The sequence below is a fragment of the Anguilla rostrata genome, chromosome 16, assembly GCF_018555375.3.
Source record: "Anguilla rostrata isolate EN2019 chromosome 16, ASM1855537v3, whole genome shotgun sequence".
NCBI lineage: Eukaryota > Metazoa > Chordata > Actinopteri > Anguilliformes > Anguillidae > Anguilla > Anguilla rostrata.
The window spans coordinates 7,525,861-7,547,388 of NC_057948.1; the positions used below are offsets into that span (position 1 = coordinate 7,525,861).

The window sequence follows — 21,528 nt, forward strand, 5'->3', positions numbered from 1 at the left end:
TGATTCAGTACATGTTTCCGTGGGACTGTAAAACGTGTAACAAACATTTCCATGTGGTTCCGCACAAAGTTAATATTGGGAAAATAGGTAGCTAACGAAAGCCGAGTGTTGTTATCTCGTATTGGTACGGAAAGACAATGCCAGTTTGAGGTTTGTTTGTTATATATTCTGTGAGGAGTGCGCGTTTGTTTATAGCATGTCTTAATACAAACCACACCGTCGTTTCTCCACCTTGCTTGTAGCAGTGTAGCTAGATCGCAGCATTGCGTGTTAACCTGCTTGAGAAATAGCAGAACGGTCAGAGTGCTGACAGCATGCATTCACTGTGCAACACGAGAATTGCCTTGATATCATTGCTTTTATTAGGTTTGCTTGTTATGCTAACACAAAATAAAGTGTACATCTGAGCTAGTTGGTTAACTGCATTGCTAGCTCACTTATTTTAGTGGTTAGCTTCTGCTTTGCTCTTTTGCTGGTTGGGGCTCATATTTGCAGTTATTCGCACCCATACGTGCATGAAAGTGAATATTTCTAGGAAATTGGTACACGTTCCGGTTTCTTATTAAAGCTAACATGATAACATTTTCATGCGAGTCTGATAGTTGTCTTTCTAAGCATATTGGTGAGCTAGCTTGCTGGCTAACCAGTTACGTTATTCAATGACATTTAAAAAAAATGTTTTATTTTAATTTTACAGTAGATGGACGCTGAACTTTCAGTATGACGCATGAAGACATATTACAGAGAGATTGGTATGCCATACTTGATGCCAGTCCTTCAGATTGCTTTCAAGAGCTGAAACAGAAGTACCAGAGATTGGTTCTGCTGGTATGTACCGAGTTCCGTCTTCTCCTGTAACTTGCACACAAGGGTGGTTCACTTTTAAGATGTGGTGATATAACCAGTAAAGAAACAAAGTTTTTGTGCTAATTCTAACAAATCGCAAATTTTGCTTATGGTAATCAATTATAACAATCCTAACAGTTGTGCGGCCACTGAACTGTTCTACTAACGCTGTAAGCGTTACAAAATTTATTTTAGAAACTAATAGTTCTTGCGAGTGAGAACCAAAATGGCTGTAAGGCTTGCTGACATTCATAAAATATACAGTGTGTACAAATAATTGCTTGGACAGAAAGTGTATTTTCTGCATGGCATTTATCAGTTTAACAGGTGCTGCATAACCGTGTCTTGTGGCAGGTCGCCCTTTTACTTTTAGTCTTAGATAGTTCAGATGAGATCCCAATACCAAGTTAGCAACATGCAGTGCGGCTCAAAAATACAGTTGGATTTTTAATTGATAATTAAAATAGCAATCAGTGAATTCTTTCCAGTTTTTTATCTCGGAAAAATTATGTGAAACAAAAATGATTATCTACTCTCAAATATCAGATACCATTATAAATAATTCACGATATATATATATATATATATATATATATATATATGTAATTTAATATTGTCCAGGACACCAGTTCTTTAAAAATAAAAACGGAATGATCTGAAATCTCAGAAAAAGTATCTACATATCTTATCGTGTTACTCAAAATTAATATTTGTGGTTATTTTATTAATCTGTGAATGAGAAAGTGCAACATAAGCTGATTTCTGTAATCCACCATTTTCAGATTAATTTTAATTACAGTTCACCTTTCAGCAATAAATCGCGTGGTTTCAATCAATCAACACCACGCATTACCAGGGTTTTCGAAACTGTGTTCACAGAAAGCATTTTCAAAATAAATGAAATTTATAGATAAATGTTTATTTCATATCCAAAGCGGCTGTTTTTAGGTGGAGCAAAGACACCATCAGATGTTTTAGCAGTATAGGTCTGAGCTGCTTGATTGAATGGGCTAAATTGCTATCATGCTCAGAAATGAGAAAGCATTACTCCCCTGCCAAAATACATAAAACAACTTATAAAAAAAGCAGACACCCCCCACACACACACACCACACACACTCACACCCCCATGACTCTTTAACCGCACCCCGTTAAAAAGACCATTACTTGTTTGGACAGGGACTGGGACATGCTGGGAACCTGAGGAGTCAGCTGCACCAGAACTGTCAGGCAGACAGCTTTTAGATTTAATAATCCAGCCCGTTCACTTAAATAAATAGAATTGGCTCGAGGCGAAAGTTAAACACGGAAACGTCTCCCGGCGCCTGCCCCTGATTTAATGCTCCGAGTGAGCGCGGCCGCAGACATTAGGGGGCAGTAGCGTGATGTTATTGGCCTTTGCTCTGCCCTCTTTCGCTCGCCTTCTGTCTGAATACCTGCACGCGCCTGTGATGCGGCTTTAAAAAATGGTTGCGTTTTATACAGGCGCGAGCTGGGATGATGTATAGCCGGTCCTCCGAGTGTTCCAAATTGCCAGCCCTCTTACATTGTGTTCTTGCCTCTCCGAGCTCCATTAGCTCAAGTAAATGAATATTTTACAATGCGTGCAAAGAGACGGCAATTAAAGCGCGTAACTCAGTGGGATGGAGGGCGGGCTATTAAAAACCCTGGCTTTTTTCTTCCGTAATGTATTTATGACAAATACCTGCGCTACATGGGAAGGAAAAAGCTGTGAGATGAAGGTGGTTTGCACTACATTATTTAAAACCCTCTGAAGAGGAGTTATTAAAAAAAAAAAGTTTTTTCTAATTATGAGTGTTTTATTGCTTTCAATTGCCAGTAGCGATAGTGACATCAGAATTCGAATGTTCAGTTAAGAATCTTAGAATGCTCAGTGATTATACACCATACAGGGTTTTAAGGCAGATGTATTGATGGATGGCACAATTCTGCATTCTGTGAAAAATGCATTTCTATCATTTATTAGTAAATACGTGAATTATTGGTGTGCGCACTCACACAAGTTCATGCACAAACATTGACCCACATAAAATATGTATTCAGTATTGGGAGGGGGGAGTAGCCTAGTTTAGCTTTCAGATGTGTTGAAGGGGTGACTAATACCGAAATTACTATATGAATTCAGCTGCAGCACCACTTCGTTGGAGAATACGCCAGATGTAGCTGCTTCTCTGAGTTTCTTTATCAGTGACACAGGCTCGGGGTTGAATTGGGCCGAGCTGCAGTGTATGGTTTTCTCCCGAGTCTGCAGGTGAAGGGCACTGAGGGGAAAGACTACGAATGTAATGCAGTCAGACGTCAGCCCTGTGCTGCCTGTGTCAGTATCACAGTCAGGTCAGGGCTGGCTGCTTTGACCTGACTGGCTCAACCTTATGAAAAATTCTGAACCGAAGCCCTGGTACGATTTGAATTTCATGCCTGGAAATTTGTGAACTGAATGGAACGTAGAAGGCATCTTATTGTATACAGGTCACACACACACACATTTACTACACCCAGTCCAATGAAAGCTGGTGGATATAAATGCCTCGCCCCCTTCCTAATGGGTCACGCGGTGTGTAAATACGCGAAGGCACCGTGTAAGCACAGTTACGCCTGGTGACCCGGGCCCCTTCCCCTGGTGACCCGCGCCCCTTCCCCTGGTGACGGCTTGGGGGTGGGGGGTGAGGGGGGGACTGGAGCGGCCCTGATTGGGTCACTTGGGGCCGCCGCCACCGTGTCATTAATTTGGCAGAGCGATCAATTAATGGGGAAGGGTACGGGGAGCGTTGACAGGACACGCCGCCTAATTGGAGCCCGATGAACCGAGCAGTTCCTCAGAGCGAGGCTGCGCGACGCGTCCCGGTCTTCCCGCCCGCCCCCCCCGCCCCCCACCCCCTCGGCGCCTGGGCGCGGTTTGCCCCCCTCCGACCGTCGCGCGCAAGCGTGGAGCGCTCAGCCCGGAACCTGACGGCGAGGTCGACCTGAGCCCGTGAAATAAGAACGACGCGCTGCGTTTAATCATCACCGGAGATGAGTAGCGCTTCGAGCCGTCGCGGTGAACTGGCTGCTCGATGCAGCCGGTAGCTAGCAGGCCAAATGCCTACAGGTGCAGCGTTCTTTGAAAAGTGAATCAAATTAAAGCATTGAAGTATATTGATGTGTTGTACGCGTATTTAGAGGGGTTTTCCATGGAATCTTTCATTGAGAGCTCTTCATGGAACCATTGACAGAGAGCCTGTTCTAATGGTTGTTCTCTCAGGGTTCTTCAAGTGGACAAGGTTCAGCGTAGAACCATCACCCATAGCAAAGAAGCATGTCAGAACCTTTTTTCAGAGTGTTGGTTCTTCACTACCACCTTTACAGCAGTAAATACCTTTTTCTTATAGCACAGCGTTCTTCAAATAAACAAAACAAAAACGTGGAACCATAATCCATACCAAAGAACCCTTCGAGAACCCAATTTTTTTTTGGAGAATGTAGTTGAGACAGCACAAAGCATCAGGAAATGAAATGTGACGTTCACCCATTATTATTAACATAATGTGCTTTAATAAGTTAATATATTAGCGTTCATTGCTGGCAAAGATTAGGTGACCTGCTGTGACACATGCGCTACGTAATATTTTAATGCATTCTAATGCTCAAATTTCAAGAGCCATTTTAGTGAGATAGCTAGCTGTACATATGCAGAGTTCTATATGCATGATTATATATAGATATATAAATTATATTAAATTATTGTAAAATAACAAATAAATATGAAAAGAATTGCTGTCGGTGAGCTTTTCCTGAATGCATTTCTTTAAGTGCGAGCAGTAATTTTAAGAACTAGTTCTGACACACGTTCACGCACAGTCTCTCCGTTATGTGCAACAATGCAACCTGCTTTGAGTGAAGACCCACAGTCTATTAACTGTTAGTGAACTGTCGTTGTATGTAGATGGGCCCCACGGTCTGGTGTCAGTTTAAGGAACCTTTCTAGTACGAACTCTTACAATTCAATTTAAATGATTTTGTTTCGTAGCATCGTTGCTAACGATAACGATTCCAGCCACAAATCGGAGGGGCCAGAGCAGGGAGAAGATTTACAAAAGAAACTGCAGAAGTTGCTTATTGTTTTAAATAGAGGTACTTTTGTGATGCAGAATACAAGACCTAAGGTATTTTTTTGTTTTGTTATTTTTTAATACAGTACGCTGCTCTGCAAATAAAAGAAAGGATAAAGTTATGTAACTAATCTATAGCATCCTTTTCTCCACAAATGGTACAGATGTACACGTAGCATCCAGCATACCTGAATATAACTGGGCTACCAAAAACTGGGCTGGGCTACCAGGTTTGGCTGCTTGGTAACCAAGTGAACGACCACCTGGATATATTTGTGTCCCCCCCTGCTTCAGTATATGATACCATATTATTCAGATATCAGGCTTGTAAACAAAATGCAAATGTGCAAAATTAAACCTCCCTTTCAAAGGTCTTTGCTGATTGTATCTCCATCACCATTTGTCACAGCAGACGTTTGTTAGCTAATCTAATCCCAGCATGTGTGTTTGGAGGAGATTGTAATTATTGGAAAGTGCGTTAATCCCAGTAAAAAAAAATATATACCAATTGATTGATAACCATTTTAAATTCATGCATTAATTTTGGCAACCCTTTTTAATAAAAATGTAAAACAATGAAACACATATAAAGTGGTTTAACCTCAAAGAAGAATGCGCACTAGCAAATGTTTTCTGCCACGTAATTACGAATGTTTATGTAAGGGGGGGGTGGGGGCGGTGGTGGTTTCGTGACGTTGTCCGGTAAGGGGCCGTTTGGTGACTTACGCCATGGGACGTGTGGGTTCATGGTGTCACCAAGAAAGGGAGGGTTTCAGATGGCAGGCCACGCCCACCAGCTCTTTGCACTCTTGTGATTGGCCAGCTGCTGAAGCAGTGCGTTTGGGCACAGCGGTGAGGCAAGTCAGCCGGCAGACTGCAGGGTGAATATAGGCGGCCAGTTACGCGCGTTATAGAAGGACACGGGTTCTTGTGTGACCCTTCCAAGATGGCGGAGAACATTGAAGTGATGAGACAGACCTACAAATATGATTGGCCGTTCCAAATATGGAAGTAGAGGGAAAAGCAGTGGGAAATACAGATGCCTTTTGGAAAAAAAACCCACAGAAATATGAGAGCAAAAATTGAATCCAGTCATGCATAAAATAAAGTTGCTCAACATTACTAACAGAACAGCCAAAAAAATAAGGATGTCATAGGAGGAATATGAATGAAAACAGTGAAGATATATGTATCTGTAAATGTAGTACAGACAGAAAATGCAGATTTTCATATTTTGAATAAACTAATGAGTATGGAACAAATGGTATTGGTGTATTATTTTCTGACATCTACTACCTGACAATAAGTAAACGCACCAAATGGTATGGGCCTGCACTGTTTCCCTGGCAACCTTATAACCGAAAAGATTCACTGTGCATCTTCATAGTGCTTCATTTCTACAACTGTATATTTTGTCCAAGTAGTAAAATTTGCTTATATACATTTCCATGTAAATATTTGACTTACACGTATTTCCTGTACTTAACTGACTCAGCAAAATTAAATTTTAGAACATTTCTCAAAACACACACACACACACACGCACACACACACATACATATATATGTATGCCGTAAATTATATGCGTATCTAGGACAGAGTGAACAGTGTTGATGTCCCTGCAAAAGTTCTCTTAGTAGTGCATTTAAGCCCTTAAAACTGATTAGCAAACCCAGCCTGTGTTTGCTGGCATTTGTCAGCTTCACGTACATGCAGAAATGGGGCCCTAATTGTGTACTAATCTAGCTAATGTGGGAGCTTGCACAGCAATTTAAGTGTAGATTGTTTTTGTAAGTTCATTCACTGGCTGCATCTTAAGTGAGTATGTTGTTTGTTTAGAATGAAGTTCACCTGATCAATTTAAAATAGTCACCTCTAAGGCCGGTGCAGACATATAATTTGCATTTAATTAAGTTAGTTATCTGGTTTGTTTTATTGACCAACAGAAACATGTTTTGCATATGCAGGGTTTTGCTGAGCGTTTTAGTTATCTTGCCTTGCCTCTTGTGTTGTAGTTCTAGTTAAAAATGAGTTATCTTGTGAAATTCTTTTAGTGTAATGTGTTATAGGCTAAAACCACAGGTGCCCCGGTCCGTGATCACAGTTGTGATCTTTTTAACGTGTTGCTGACACAAAATGTCCTAGTAAATTAATGTGTTGAAAGCTGTGGGAAGCCTGCTTGAAGAGTTTTAAATGTAAAAAAAAAAAAAAAAAACAAAACCCTTTAATTGGCATTACATGTCCTATTTTTTGTGTGCAAAGGTAGACCTCAGATGGCCAGTTTCAGAGTGAGCTTTGCCCAGTTTGGGAGCGAGCTTTGCCCAGTTTCAGAGCGAGCTTTGCCCAGTTTCAGAGCGAGCTTTGCCCAGTTCCAGAGTGAGCGTTGCCCAGTTCCAGAGCGAGCGTTGCCCAGTTTCAGAGCGAGCTTTGCCCAGTTTCAGAGCGAGCTTTGCCCAGTTTCAGAGCGAGCTTTGCCCAGTTTCAGAGCGAGCTTTGCCCAGTTTCAGAGCGAGCTTTGCCCAGTTCCAGAGTGAGCTTTGCCCAGTTTCAGAGTGAGCTTTGCCCAGTTTCAGAGTGAGCTTTGCCCAGTTTGGGAGCGAGCTTTGCCCAGTTTCAGAGCGAGCTTTGCCCAGTTTCAGAGCGAGCTTTGCCCAGTTTCAGAGTGAGCTTTGCCCAGTTCCAGAGTGAGCTTTGCCCAGTTCCAGAGTGAGCTTTGCCCAGTTCCAGAGTGAGCTTTACCCAGTTTGGGAGCGAGCTTTGCCCAGTTTGGGAGAGAGCTTTGCCCAGTTTGGGAGAGAGCTTTGCCCAGTTTGGGAGAGAGCTTTGCCCAGTTTGGGAGAGAGCTTTGCCCAGTTCCAGAGTGAGCTTTGCCCAGTTCCAGAGTGAGCTTTGCCCAGTTTGGGGTGCGAGCTTTACCCAGTTTGGGAGTGAGCTTTGCCCAGTTTCGGAGCGAGCTTTGCCCAGTTTCAGAGCGAGCTTTGCCCAGTTTCAGAGTGAGCTTTGCCCAGTTTGGGAGTGAGCTTTGCCCAGTTCCAGAGCGAGCTTTGCCCAGTTTCAGAGTGAGCTTTTCCCGGTTTCAGAGTGAGCTTTGCCCAGTTTGGGAGTGAGCTTTGCCCAGTTCCAGAGCGAGCTTTGCCCAGTTTCAGAGTGAGCTTTGCCCAGTTTGGGAGTGAGCTTTGCCCAGTTTGGGAGTGAGCTTTGCCCAGTTTGGGAGTGAGCTTTGCCCAGTTTGGGAGTGAGCTTTGCCCAGTTTGGGAGAGAGCTTTGCCCAGTTCCAGAGCGAGCTTTGCCCAGTTTCAGAGTGAGCTTTGCCCAGTTTCAGAGCGAGCTTTGCCCAGTTTCGGAGCGAGCTTTGCCCAGTTTGGGAGTGAGCTTTGCCCAGTTTGGGAGTGAGCTTTGCCCAGTTTGGGAGCGAGCTTTGCCCAGTTTCAGAGTGAGCATTGCCTGGTTTCAGAGCGAGCTTTGCCCAGTTTCAGAGCGAGCTTTGCCCAGTTTGGGAGTGAGCTTTGCCCAGTTTGGGAGCGAGCTTTGCCCAGTTTGGGGTGCGAGCTTTGCCCAGTTTTGGAGAGAGCTTTGCCCAGTTTGGGGTGCGAGCTTTGCCCAGTTTTGGAGAGAGCTTTGCCCAGTCTGGGGTGCGAGCTTTGCCCAGTTTCGGAGCGAGCTTTGCCCAGTTTCAGAGCGAGCTTTGCCCAGTTCCAGAGCGAGCTTTGCCCAGTTCCAGAGCGAGCTTTGCCCAGTTTCAGAGCAAGCTTTGCCCAGTTTCAGAGTGAGCTTTGCCCGGTTTTGGAGCGAGCTTTGCCCAGTTTCAGAGCGAGCTTTGCTCTGTTTGGGAGACAAGCTTTGCCCAGTTTCGAAGCGCAGGCTCAGCTGGTATAGGCACTTGCCAGGAGCGCAGGCTGGCCTCTGCAGAGGCTGGTTTGAGTCTCGGTCACGTCATTTGCTGGCCCGAGTCCGCAGCTGCGAAACGCAGCTCCTGCACTTTCATTCTGCCTGGGGTGGGGTGTGTCAGTCAGGGTTCCCCTGGCTACCGCTGCATTAGCTCCTCCCAGCAGTGTGGCAGGCACCCGGAGGCTGCCAGTCAGTTATTAGTAAGGGATACCATATTATCCTCTAGCAGTCTTTCAGTAGCCTACTCTGTGGCCTGCAGCTTGTAAAACAGTCACTGGCTTGCAGGTGATTGGCTGGACAAGGGCAGGCCATTTTTATCTGCAGTAGTCTTGTTTTAAACTGCGGGGATGCAACAGCGACTCTGAAGACACGGCTGCGTGTTTCTGAACTTCCAGTGGACGGGCTAGATTTTTGATAGTAAGTTAGTAATCGTAAATGCAAATGTTTAGAGTTTACAATGGCAGCTAAGACTGCCAGCTGATATATTGGGTGGCTTGAAGGCCCCCAATCTGATTCACATAGAGAAAGCCTCACATTTTGGGCCATCTGGAACCTGCGAGCACCTTAAAAGCACTTGTGCACTTGTTCCAGTTTGGTAAAAAGTATTCTGATGCTGCTGATGACTTCAATGTCTAATGAGTTCCTAACAGAACTGAAGTGTGCTTGTGCTCCCGAAGTGTACATACTAGCCAGTATGCAAGTATGCATAACGGAACACAGCCGTGGATTCTACGTGTTATGTTACCTCATTTTATACCATAGTGAAATAAAACGAGAAGTCATGGGAGGCCACAATACTGTGTCCAAAGAAAATGAGTGCAATAATTGAGATATATTTCTGTTGGATTATTTTAAATCATCTTTATGGGTGTGAGTAATTTCTTGTACATTACTTGTTTATTTTACAAATAGCAAATCTTTTAGCATCTTTTAAAATCTTTTAGCATCATTTTTCATAGGTCATTACCTACATTGTTTATTTCATCTGACCTTCTTTACTCGTCTTTATCAGGGGTGTGAATAACTTTGGATGACAGTAGATATCTGTTCAGACATTACATTACAGGCATTTAGCAGACGCTCTTATCCAGAGCGACTTACACAACTTTTTACATAGCACTTTACATTGTATCCATTTATACAGCTGGATATGTACTGAAGCAATTTCGGTTAAGTACCTTGCTCAAGGGTACAACGGCAGTGTCCTTACCCGGGAATCGAACCTGCGACCTTTCGGTTACAAGCCCAGTTCCTTACCCACTGTGCCACACTCCGTTCCGCGGTGCGTCGTCCTACGCTGGTGAAGCCGAGAGCTTTCGGTCACGTTTTCCAATGCTTTCAGCGCCGATCAGTTAAAGGCGACACTAAAACCAAACCTGAGCTTCAGTAATCAAAGTAATCTCCTCTCTCTCTGTACCATAAGCACAGCGGACCTCTTAAGTGAATTGAATCAATGGGCTGACATCAAAGGAGCGTTAATTGTATTTGAAGTTGGTGCTTTCTTGTTGTTTTTAATTAAAAAGTTTGACTGGCGATTGAATTGGAAGCCCCTAGTTAAGATACTGTTTTTTTCCTGATTCTCAAGGTGACTCCTTTGTGGAACCTTCTTCAAGGGTTTTTCCTCATTCTACTTTGTCTGCATTAAAACGAAAGTGGACGGTGTTTGAAAATTGAATTCAATTATTCATATGGTTTTTGCATGTTCCTATCCAGGACAGCTTGATAATGTTAATAATTCCATATCTTTCCATATTTATTTTTTATCTCTTTTCACAGAAGTTTAATGTTACAGTGCTATCACAATATAAAACATTGGAATCATTTCAAGTCTATGCACAACAGAGTGCACAGGCAAGTTGTCTGAGCTATTATCTACCTGTTATCTGGTTTTTGTCTTACTACAGGATAGGAAGCCCACCATGAAACCGAAACAGAGTGTCTTCACTTGTTTTTAATGTACTTTTTTAACATCTCTGCACTTGATTCTTTTAAACCTTTTTTTTCCGGTTTAACAAAAATGAGAAGTATGTTTTTTTCCTGCAGAATTTGTGGAAAAATTCCCAGAGGACGCAAAAACCCATGACCACCCCTCCCCCCTCCACTGCAGTCCCGCCTGACAAACAGCTAACCCCCATCATGTAAACAACAGCCACCACTTAGTCCATTAAGTACCCTGTATGTAACGCGGTCACAATGAGAAATTGTCCATTTTCGCAAAAATACGAAAGCATAGGTAAAACGCGTAAGGTCAAAGTACCAAACCCCCCCACCCCCCCCTCAAAGAAAGGGCTTCAGTGAAAGAGCGGAGGACCCACCGCGTGTGGGCCGGTGTGATGTGCGTGACTACTCCGAATGTTTCAGTACATTTATTAGACCCCCCCCACCCCTGTCCTTTGCGCTGTCTTTGCGCTTTTTTAACCGTGACGCCTCCGCTGACGAGGACCGATTTTCTAATGGACCGGAAAGCGCGCGGCATCAACAGACGAAAGCAGACGAAAGCAAACAAAAGCGGAGCGACGTGTCAGATTTCGCCCGCGAGAGTCTGTTAATGATTCCCTCGGCGCAAGGCTCGGGGTTGAGTTTTGGCTTTTGTGACCAGAGGGTTCCCGTCTTACCTCTCATCCCCCTGAGTCTGTCCATTTCTGAAATCTGTGCAAACAGCAGCACACACGGAAAAACCATCATCCGACTGTGACCACCCTTAAATTGTTTGAATTTGTTTTTAAATAAATGTGATTACTTGAACTTGGTTTGTCTTCCTCTTTAAAATGAAAAAAAATAATTGCGGCAAACCGTAATTGGCCTGCCGAGGAATGTTGGTTGTTGTAGTTCGGTATCCCCCCCTTGTATCATTACTCGATTTGGATGCAGTTCAGCTTCTGGACTACAGTGACCATACAAAACGCGAACGCGCACCCAACTCGCACTGCTTGCCAGTGCCAGATTATAATCAATGTCCGGCTAAATGCCTGTTAGAAAGGATCTGAGTCGTCCCGCCCCCCCCTTACACCGCCATCTCCCGGGGGGCGAATCTCGAGCCCATCGAGGGCGAGAGACATCGCCCCCCCCCCCCCCCTCGCTGATCGCCGGGGCGAAGCTTCGAGACGCGAGGGAACCCGCGGGATGATGAAATTAGAGCAGTTTTTGCGGGGCCAGGAAATGCAGCCGAACGGGATCGTCGAAAGTCCACTAGCAAACAGGAACTCACCCGGGGCCATCGCGAGCATTACCAGAACAAAGGGCTCTTCCACATTAATATTCATCAAAAGGGGTGACATAACCCCTTTCAGTGTGGATGGGACCCTACCACTTTGCTATTAGTTTTTTTTCCCGCTCCCTTAAGAAGTAGTAGCAGAAAAAAGTAGGCTCTCAAGTAACAATAGTGCAAAATTACTGACGTTACTAACGTGATTTGGAGCCATTGTTTTTGGTTATTGGTTTGGCCCTTTGCTGTTTATTGCAGAGGGAAAAAGCCCCCCCCCCCTCGGGGAGGAGAAATATCTTCAGTCTTCTGTAAGGTCTGTTTTTGTTTGCTTTAGTCAGCCTTTTTTGGGTAAATTGTCCAGAAGAGGACCAGGCCCATCAGCAAATTACCCAGAAAATGTTGCTGGAGCAGGCTGGGATGTTTGCTCTTTACCTGCGGGTCGTCCATCTCTTTTGCCTGTCCTGTTTCGACATCACTTTTTTTTCGTATGTTATTTTTTTTGGTGTGTTATTTTTTTAAACCCTGAGTTTTGCACCCCAGCCCCCCTACGGCCCCCTAACTCTTCGTAAAAACACGCACACACACGGACGCACGCACACGCACACACACACAGGCATTATCTTTCCCTCTCTTGTCTGAACCCCGATATAAGACCGCGCCGATGGTAACTTGTTGTTGTTGTTGTTGTTTTGGGTCCCCCGGCCCCCCACTCCCCGCCCCCCTCTGCACGCTCTGCTGTGATTGGCAGTATCACCCGGACAAGCAGGGCCCCGACGCGGCGGCGGTGGAGGTAGAGCGGCGCGCCGAGAGGTTCATCGAAGTCGACCAGGCGTGGAAGATCCTGAGCAACCAGGAGACCAAGAGAGCCTATGACCTCCAGCGGCGTGGTAGGGCTTTCTGCTCCTCTCCACTGGGCTCTCTCTCTCTCTGTCTCTCTCTCTCTCTTTCTCTCTCTCTCTCTCTCTCTCCTCTCTCCCTCTTCTTCTCTCTCTCTCTCACTCTCTCTGCTCTCTCTCTCTCTCTCTCTCTCTCTCTCTTCTCTCTCTCTCTTCTCTCTCTCTCTCTCTCTCTCTCACCTCTGTCTCTCTCTCTCTCTCTTCTCTTTCTCTCTCTCTCTCTCTCTCTCTCTCTCTCTCTCTCCTCTGCTCTGTCTCTCTTCTTCTCTCTCTCTCTCTCTTTCTCTCTTGCTCTCTGTCTCTCTCTCTTACTCGCTCTCCCTCTCTGCCTCCGCTTCTTTCCCTCCCTCTAATCTACTCAAAAACACACTAAACTCACACAAAAACACACCAGACACGCTAAAAAACACACCGTACAAACACTAAAACACGCACCAAACACACGCCATGCGCACACAAAAACACACACCAAACACACACTACTGCGCAGTATGCTCCACTCATAGCTATTGGATTTCCCCACAAGAACTTTTCTACTGCAGTCAACAACTAAACACTCATGAATGAATATGATTTTTCAAAACAACAAAAAAAAGAGTGCTTTTATCTGATTGATGAATTCAACTAGTGATCTGTGAAGATATTGCTGGATGTGGGCCTGGACTGTGTCAGTTCAGAACAAACATTAACAAATCCTTTTAATGTATATCAGAAAACCGTTACCTAACTGAGACTTCTCATGGCTGACGTCTTCGGCAAAACATGAAGCTTATAACAGTAAAAGAAATACCCGCACAAACATACAAAAAGTGGAACTTGGTGGAAACACCAATCACATCGCACCTGGAAACACCAATCACAGTCGAGGCGGAGCTACCCGTGTCGAAGCAGGAGCGCACCTCCCTACGCCTGAGTGCTGAGGGGGGCGGGGAAATGGGAGGCGAAACAAGGAAGGGGAGGGGAGGGGAGGGGAGGGGAAGGGAGGTGAGGGGAGGGGAGGGGAGGGGGTGGAAATATAGGTCAGGCCTGTCACGCGGGGGCCAGCGCAACGCGAGCCGATAGGCCGGCGCTCTTTCCCCCCGGCCTGAGGAAAGAGGTCCCTCAGACCTCCATTAAGGCCTCCGATAAATGTACGTTCAGTTCAGGCCCCGCACGCCATTAATGGGGGGAGGGCCGGTGATAGCGGACGGGGCCCGCGGGGGCGAAACGCTCAGCGGCGCTCCGTAACACCCCGCCCCCGCCCCCCCATACTCTCCAGAGCATCTGACTGTAGCGCTGGTCGCTATCGACTTCGCCCTCCGTTGTACGTCAGTCGCGCAATCGAAGCTGTCCCTTCACCCCGAAACCTCTCCCTTTGCCCCACCGCGTCGTTCTCTTTCTCGCGCGGATTTTTGTTTGCACCCCCCTCTGAGGGTGGAGCAGCTCGTTTTTCGCTCGCAGCCTAGCAAGGCCGGAGACTGTGACCCTTCAGTCGCTCTCCCGCCCGACTTTCCGACAAAGCTGGCTCCCCCAGAGCTACGCCAGTACCTTTGTTTTACCACTAGGTGGCTAAAAGGCACAGAGAGGAAGAGCTACTGAGTAGCCGCAGCCCCATTTTATCGACTCCCATTTTACGAATCCGCTAATCGCTAAAAAAAATAATAATACGATACTCTGAATATATATTATCCTATTAAAACCGTGCGGCACTTGTGGAGCGGACGGTGCGGTGGTGCAGTGGTTAGCACTGTTACCTCGCGTGAAGGAGGTTTGGGGTGTTTGTGTGGGTTTGGGTTTCCAGGTACTTCCACAGTCAAAAGACGCGTAGGACTGCAGACGAAAATGAGCCTCCCTGGCTAACTCCGGCACATTTACACAGTGCTGTGCCCCTGTCATACAAACGAACAGTTAAACGAAACTAATTTGTTTGCCGCCCCGCGCTGACGAACAGGCGTGCGGCAGAGAGCAGGTACCGTCTGCCGAGCTCATTTGGGCCGACGGGTCTCCAGATCGCCTGCCTTCGGCGGCATCGGTGCGCAGTAGCGTCCCATCACAGAACGACCTGCGCATCTCCCTGCAGCTGTGATGTCACCTAGCTGTTTTCTAAAGGCCGAAAACCCGCGACCGAGCGAGACTGTGAAGTCGCGATAAAGACGCGCAGCTGGCGCGCGGTTAAACCGTTAGCCGTAGCCTCGTTTGCCCGGGCTTAATGGATCGTAGTTACCTTCGACTCTGGGAAAGTGGCAAGCAGAGCGAAAGCTTTCTCTTCGACGCGTGGCTAGCATGGCGTCGAGCTCGCCGGAAATGGCAACGGTCTCTCTGTTTCTCTCTCAGTCTCCCTCTCTTGCGTTCTCTCTCTCTGTTTCTCTCTCAGTCTCCCTCTCTTGCGTTCTCTCTCTCTGTTTCTCTCTCAGTCTCCCTCTCTCTGCGTTCTCTCTCTCTGTTTCTCTCTCAGTCTCCCTCTCTTGCTTTCTCTCTCTCTGTTTCTCTCTCAGTCTCCCTCTCTTGCTTTCTCTCTCTCTGTTTCTCTCTCAGTCTCCCTCTCTTGCTTTCTCTCTCTCTGTTTCTCTCTCAGTCTCCCTCTCTTGCGTTCTCTCTCTCTGTTTCTCTCTCAGTCTCCCTCTCTTGCGTTCTCTCTCTCTGTTTCTCTCTCAGTCTCCCTCTCTTGCTTTCTCTCTCTCTGTTTCTCTCTCAGTCTCCCTCTCTTGCTTTCTCTCTCTCTGTTTCTCTCTCAGTCTCCCTCTCTTGCTTTCTCTCTCTCTGTTTCTCTCTCAGTCTCCCTCTCTTGCTTTCTCTCTCTCTGTTTCTCTCTCAGTCTCCCTTTCTTGTTTCTCTCTCTCTGTTTCTCTCTCAGTCTCCCTCTCTTGCTTTCTCTCTCTGTTTCTCAGTCTCCCTTTCTTGTTTCTCTCTCTCTGTTTCTCTCTCAGTCTCCCTTTCTTGTTTCTCTCTCTCTGTTTCTCTCTCACTGTCCCTCTCTTGGTTTCTCTCTATGTCTATCTCTGTCTCTATCTCTGTTTCTCTCTCTCTCTCTCTATCTTCCTCTCTCTCTCTCTCTCTCTCTCGCAGTAAGAGCGTGTGTAATTACTCTAAAACAGCGGAGTCGCGGGGCGAAGACGTGTCCCCCGCTCTCCTGGCCCGGGGGGTTGCCGCCGCCACCGCAGCCTTTTCAAGTCGCGGGTCGGCCGAGCCTGAGCAACCTGCAATCATTTCATCGCTTACTGCGCGCGGTTTAATTGCCAAAATACGGCAGCCCGTTGCCCTGGCTGCGGTAGCGTCACGCATGTCTCCTGTTGTCGCCTTAATGAAGCCTGCATCATTTCCCCCCCCCCATTCCCAAACCCCCCCCCCATTTCACCCCTGTTACCACAGCTGACCTCTGTGGAAATACAGAAACATAGAGGGTTCAGAGGAAATATAGAAATGTAGAGAGGGTTCTATGGAAATATAGAAATATACAGAGGGTTCTATGGAAATATAGAAATATACAGAGGGTTCTATGGAAATTTAGAAATATACAGATGGTTTTATGGAAATATAGAAATATATAGTGGATTCTATGAAAATATAGAAATATACAGAGGGGTCTGTGGAAGTATACGGAGGGTTCTATGGAAATATATAAATATACAGAGGGTTCTATGGGAATATATAAATATACAGAGGGTTCTATGGGAATATATAAATATACAGAGGGTTCTATGGGAATATATAAATATACAGAGGGTTCTATGGGAATATATAAATATACAGAGGGTTCTATGGGAATATATAAATATACAGAGGGTTCTATGGATATGTATAAATATACAGAGGGTTCTATGGAAATGTATAAATATACAGAGGGTTCTATGGGAATATATAAATATACAGAGGGTTCTATGGGAATATATAAATATACAGAGGGTTCTATGGAAATGTATAAATATACAGAGGGTTCTATGGGAATATATAAATATACAGAGGGTTCTATGGGAATATATAAATATACAGAGGGTTCTATGGGAATGTATAAATATACAGAGGGTTCTATGGGAATGTATAAATATACAGAGGGTTCTATGGAAATGTATAAATATACAGAGGGTTCTATGGAAATGTATAAATATACAGAGGGTTCTATGGGAATGTATAAATATACAGAGGGTTCTATGGAAATGTATAAATATACAGAGGGTTCTATGGGAATATATAAATATACAGAGGGTTCTATGGGAATGTATAAATATACAGAGGGTTCTATGGGAATGTATAAATATACAGAGGGTTCTATGGGAATGTATAAATATACAGAGGGTTCTATGGGAATGTATAAATATACAGAGGGTTCTATGGAAATGTATAAATATACAGAGGGTTCTATGGAAATGTATAAATATACAGAGGGTTCTATGGAAATACAGAGAGGGCTCTGTGTGAAAAGCTTTGCTGGACCAGGCCCCTAACGGTGCTTTAATGTTATTCTGGGGGTGCCCTTGAAAGAGACTCGGGGCCCAGTCTGTGGATTTTTAAGCCCCCTTCGGCCCCAGGGTCCCTCGGGGCGGGGCGCCGTCACCCGGCCCAGTGGCTCTGCGATCTGACAGTCCGGACAATGGCCCCGGCGTGGACCATTGGAGAGGCCCGACTCCAGGCCCCGGGGGAGGGGGCGAGGGGGCGAGGGGTCCACCCTCGAGGATTTCCAGCACCTAGGAGCAGATGTTTTTTGGAGAGGCGCCGTCCCGACGTCCGTCGGCTTGCCGTTATTGAGAAGCCGGGCCTCCTCCTTTCACGGCCTGGGAAACAGGCACCTCCTGATTTTGACTTTGCGGTGTGTTGACCCGCCTGTTGTGCGTGTAGCGTACGTGTGCTCAAACGTTTTAAAGAAGGTGGACACGTGGATATCGACCATTGATTGTCTACTGAAGGAGAATCGAGTACTGAAAACTATCGATGAGTGAAGAATCAAATTCACTGGTGCTCGTTCAGTCTCGCGACCCTAAATAATGGAATCAAGGGCATTACATTAAGAGCATTACATCAAGGGCATTACATTAACGTTTCAGACGTAAAAATCATACTTTCTGAAAACATCAGTCAGGTGCTTGGAAAGCGGTCAGTGATGAACTAAAACTGAAAACCAGGACCAGTTGAAAACACAAAACCTTGCTGTCTTTAAATACACAGCATTGGCGTGGAAATAGTTTTGGGGAAAAAAAAAAGTATTTATTAAAATAAGCAATTCATTTTGAAGGGGAAGAGTTCAGTTTACTTTAAATTACTTATTATTTTAATATTTTGAAACAAAACAAAACAAAAAAGGCGGGGGAAGAGGTGAATCGATCGTCGTCGGAGGACTGCGGTGTGGGCGTCCGCCAAACTTTTGGCGGCTTCTCTCGTTATTCCAGAGGTTCGTCTCGCCTAATTTGCAGACCTCCTCGTTCCACACGTTACTGTTTTTTTTTTTTTTTTTTTGGAGGGAAAAAAAAAATTTGCTTCCCCTTTCCTCGGATAAACTCGCGGGTGAAGCAGCTGGTGAAAATGTTTCTCGGAGAGAGCGGGCGGGGGCATGGCGTAGCCGTGGCCGCGAGAGAGAGAGAGAGAGAGAGAGAGAGAGCGGGCTCAGGCCGCCCTCCCGTCTAATTAAAGACGCGCGCGCCGAAAGAAAAAAGAAGCGGTAGCGGAAACGTGCTAATTACTGTTTCTGCACAGAGGCGCGGGAGAGGCGGCCGCCCCCGCCGACGGAGGAGTGTTACATTTCACCTTCCTCCGCCCCTCCCCGGCGCTCTGCTTCCCCCTGCTGCTCGGCCACGTTTCCCCCGGAGGTCGGACGGAGACCGTCTCTCTGTGTTCGGCGCGGAACCCCCCCCCCCCCTTGCCCCCTCCAACCCTATGCCACGACCGGCCACGGAGTTCGAAAAAACCCCCCCTCCCAGTTACTCCCTCACAGATTGGCTACCCAATACAATTGGTCGTTTAGGTATGTGAAGGCCAACGGCGGGCTTTCACACGCCCGGCCAGCACACCGCAGCGGTCAAGCAGTGAAATGGAAGCCAGAGGCTCAGAGTTTGTACAGTTTACAGTCACAATGGTGTACGGGACACTGTCCCGAAATTTCTGTTCAGATTTTTCAATAGGCCCTCACAATTTTAATTTAAATTGACCACCACCCATTTTTCCATCACTTAACCCACTCCTCTAACTTGACTACCCTTTGTTGCTGTGTGTCTACAGTGTCACCTTTTCAGACATTTTTTTTTTTTTTTTGGTCAGCACAGCACCAGGCGCCAATAACTTCTGCCTCACCTTCATTTGAAACGACTGTACAGCTTTCCTTTCATTTCAAAGTTGAACCCTGGTCCAAAATTAAAAAAGTGATGTTTTTTTGCATGCAGTAAGTACAGGCATGCATGGTTAGGCATTCGCAGCCACACGCTGCAAACACAGCTACATGCTGTAAGCTCAGTACCCAACCCCACCCGCTGATGTCATGAGCTGGCCTGGCGACCAGGGAGAGCTCTTCAGCTGATTGGATGAGCACATACAAAATATAGTTCAAAAAAGCTGTTCTTTCCTGCGGATAGCACTCTTATCATTTCCTGTCTCCTGGAATCTTATTGAAGAATTTCCTCTCAGCTTTTCGGAGAAATCTTCTCAGCAGGGTGCTCCTCGAAGGAGGTAGGCTTGGCGTACTTTTTATGTGTGTTCTATTAGACACACAGTATGACACTTCTGGTTAGCTCTAATGCCATTACTTGGAAACAGGGGAGCCTTCTCAGCTGCTGTAATGGAGGTGCAGTGAGTGAGGGTTCACAGATTGTGTGCAGTCCGGTGTAGTCATAGAGGAGAGATTCCAGGGATGCTGGTAATAACCCTTTGAAGAGTAGGGCGTCCTAGAACTCCACTGCTGTCAATCACCAGTAGTGATTGTGACATCAGCATTAGAATGTTCAGTTAAGAACATTCACATATTTGTGATGTCACACCTTAAAGGGTTTTGGGGGGATCAGGGCAGCAGCAGTTACAGTGACAGGTTTAACTCCCAGGGAATGACCCTGTCCGATTTCCCCACGCCAGGAAGGGAAAGGTGGAGAGACTCATCCGAGCAATCGCACGCTTTCTCCCTCTACTCTCACTCCACGCCACTGGCTACCCCTCCACCCATATCTGTACTCCGCAAATGCCAAGCGCTATGACGACCGATTTCCCCTTCTTTCAAACGCGAGCTGTCCAAAACCTCGTCAAACGTAGGGGTTTCCCCTTTCTTTGTTGGGAGCTTGTCGTTTTCATTACCTGACCTGTTCCTCATTGAATGAACTCCATTTTGACCTCATCTCCAAGTAAATTTGATGACATTAACAGAAAGGAGGGGGGGGGAAAACAACGTGATGCAGTGCTTGAGGAGGAGAAGGCCAGCTCATCTCCTGGTGATAAGTGTGCTGGAAGCCACCCTGTCTGTGCTGGCAGGAGTTCCAGTCCTACCGGGCCTGGACACGCTAACGCAGATAACACGTCTCCCAGATCAGAGCCCTGAAGCTCCCCACAGGCCGTGGTCAGGACATCCAGCTGAGGACTGGGGGACTCGCGGCTACGATGCCGCCTGGCTGGTGTTCCCCCTGGGTAGTGCTGGAGAGCTGGAGCCTCCTTCAGCGCCTCCCGTCGGGAGTGATAAGAGGGGGCGGAGTGCAGCAAGCTGGGCTCTCAGGCTGAGGATGATTCTACCCAAAACAGTCACAGCCACTGGACCAGGCCCGCACTTCCCAAACCACAGCCACTGGACCAGGCCCACACTGCCCAAACCACAGCCACTGGACCAGGCCCACACTGCCCAAACCACAGCCACTGGACCAGGCCCACACTGCCCAAACCACAGCCACTGGACCAGGCCCACACTGCCCAAACCACAGCCACTGGACCAGGCCCACACTGCCCAAACCACAGCCACTGGACCAGGCCCACACTGCCCAAACCACAGCCACTGGACAGCACTGCCCAAACCACAGCCAGTGGACCAGGACCATACTGACCAAACCACAGCCACTGGACCAGGCCCGTACTGCCCAAACCACAGCCACTGGACCAGGCCCACACTGCCCAAACCACAGCCACTGGACCAGGCCAACACTGCCCAAACCACAGCCACTGGACCAGGCCCGCACTGCCCAAACCACAGCCAGTGGACCAGGCCAACACTGCCCAAACCACAGCCACTGGACAGGACCGCCCAAACCACAGCCAATGGACCAGGCCCACACTGCCCAAACCACAGCCACTGGACAGCACCGCCCAAACCACAGCTAGTGGACCAGGCCCATACTGCCCAAACCACAACCAATGGACCAGGCCCATACTGCCAAAACCACAGCCACTGGACCAAGTCCACACTGCCCAAACCACAGCCAATGGACCAGGCCCACACTGCCCAAACCACAGCCACTAGACAGCACCGCCCAAACCACAGTTAGTGGACCAGGCCCATACTGCCCAAACCACAGCCAATGGGCCAGCAATGAAACATTAAAAGCTTAGTTTTACTACCAGAGCAAAAAAAAGAGGTAAACTTGAAAGGAATAACTTTTTCCCCTCAAAAACTTTGTTTGGGTTGAGCGTCTCCGACGTCGCCCTCCCTCAT

The 21,528-nt window shown here is 46.8% G+C and overlaps 1 protein-coding gene across 1 annotated transcript in view; it reads left to right on the plus strand.

The window, feature by feature from the left end:
• dnajc24 (DnaJ (Hsp40) homolog, subfamily C, member 24) overlaps nt 1-21,528 on the plus strand; it is a 23,975-nt gene continuing 2,447 nt past the window's right edge. Inside the window, exons 1-3 of the mRNA XM_064312007.1 lie at nt 1-150; nt 698-828; nt 12,797-12,935. Of these exons, the coding sequence (XP_064168077.1) occupies nt 721-828; nt 12,797-12,935 (247 nt within the window). The 5' untranslated portion in view covers nt 1-150; nt 698-720. The remainder of the gene's footprint in view (nt 151-697; nt 829-12,796; nt 12,936-21,528) is intronic.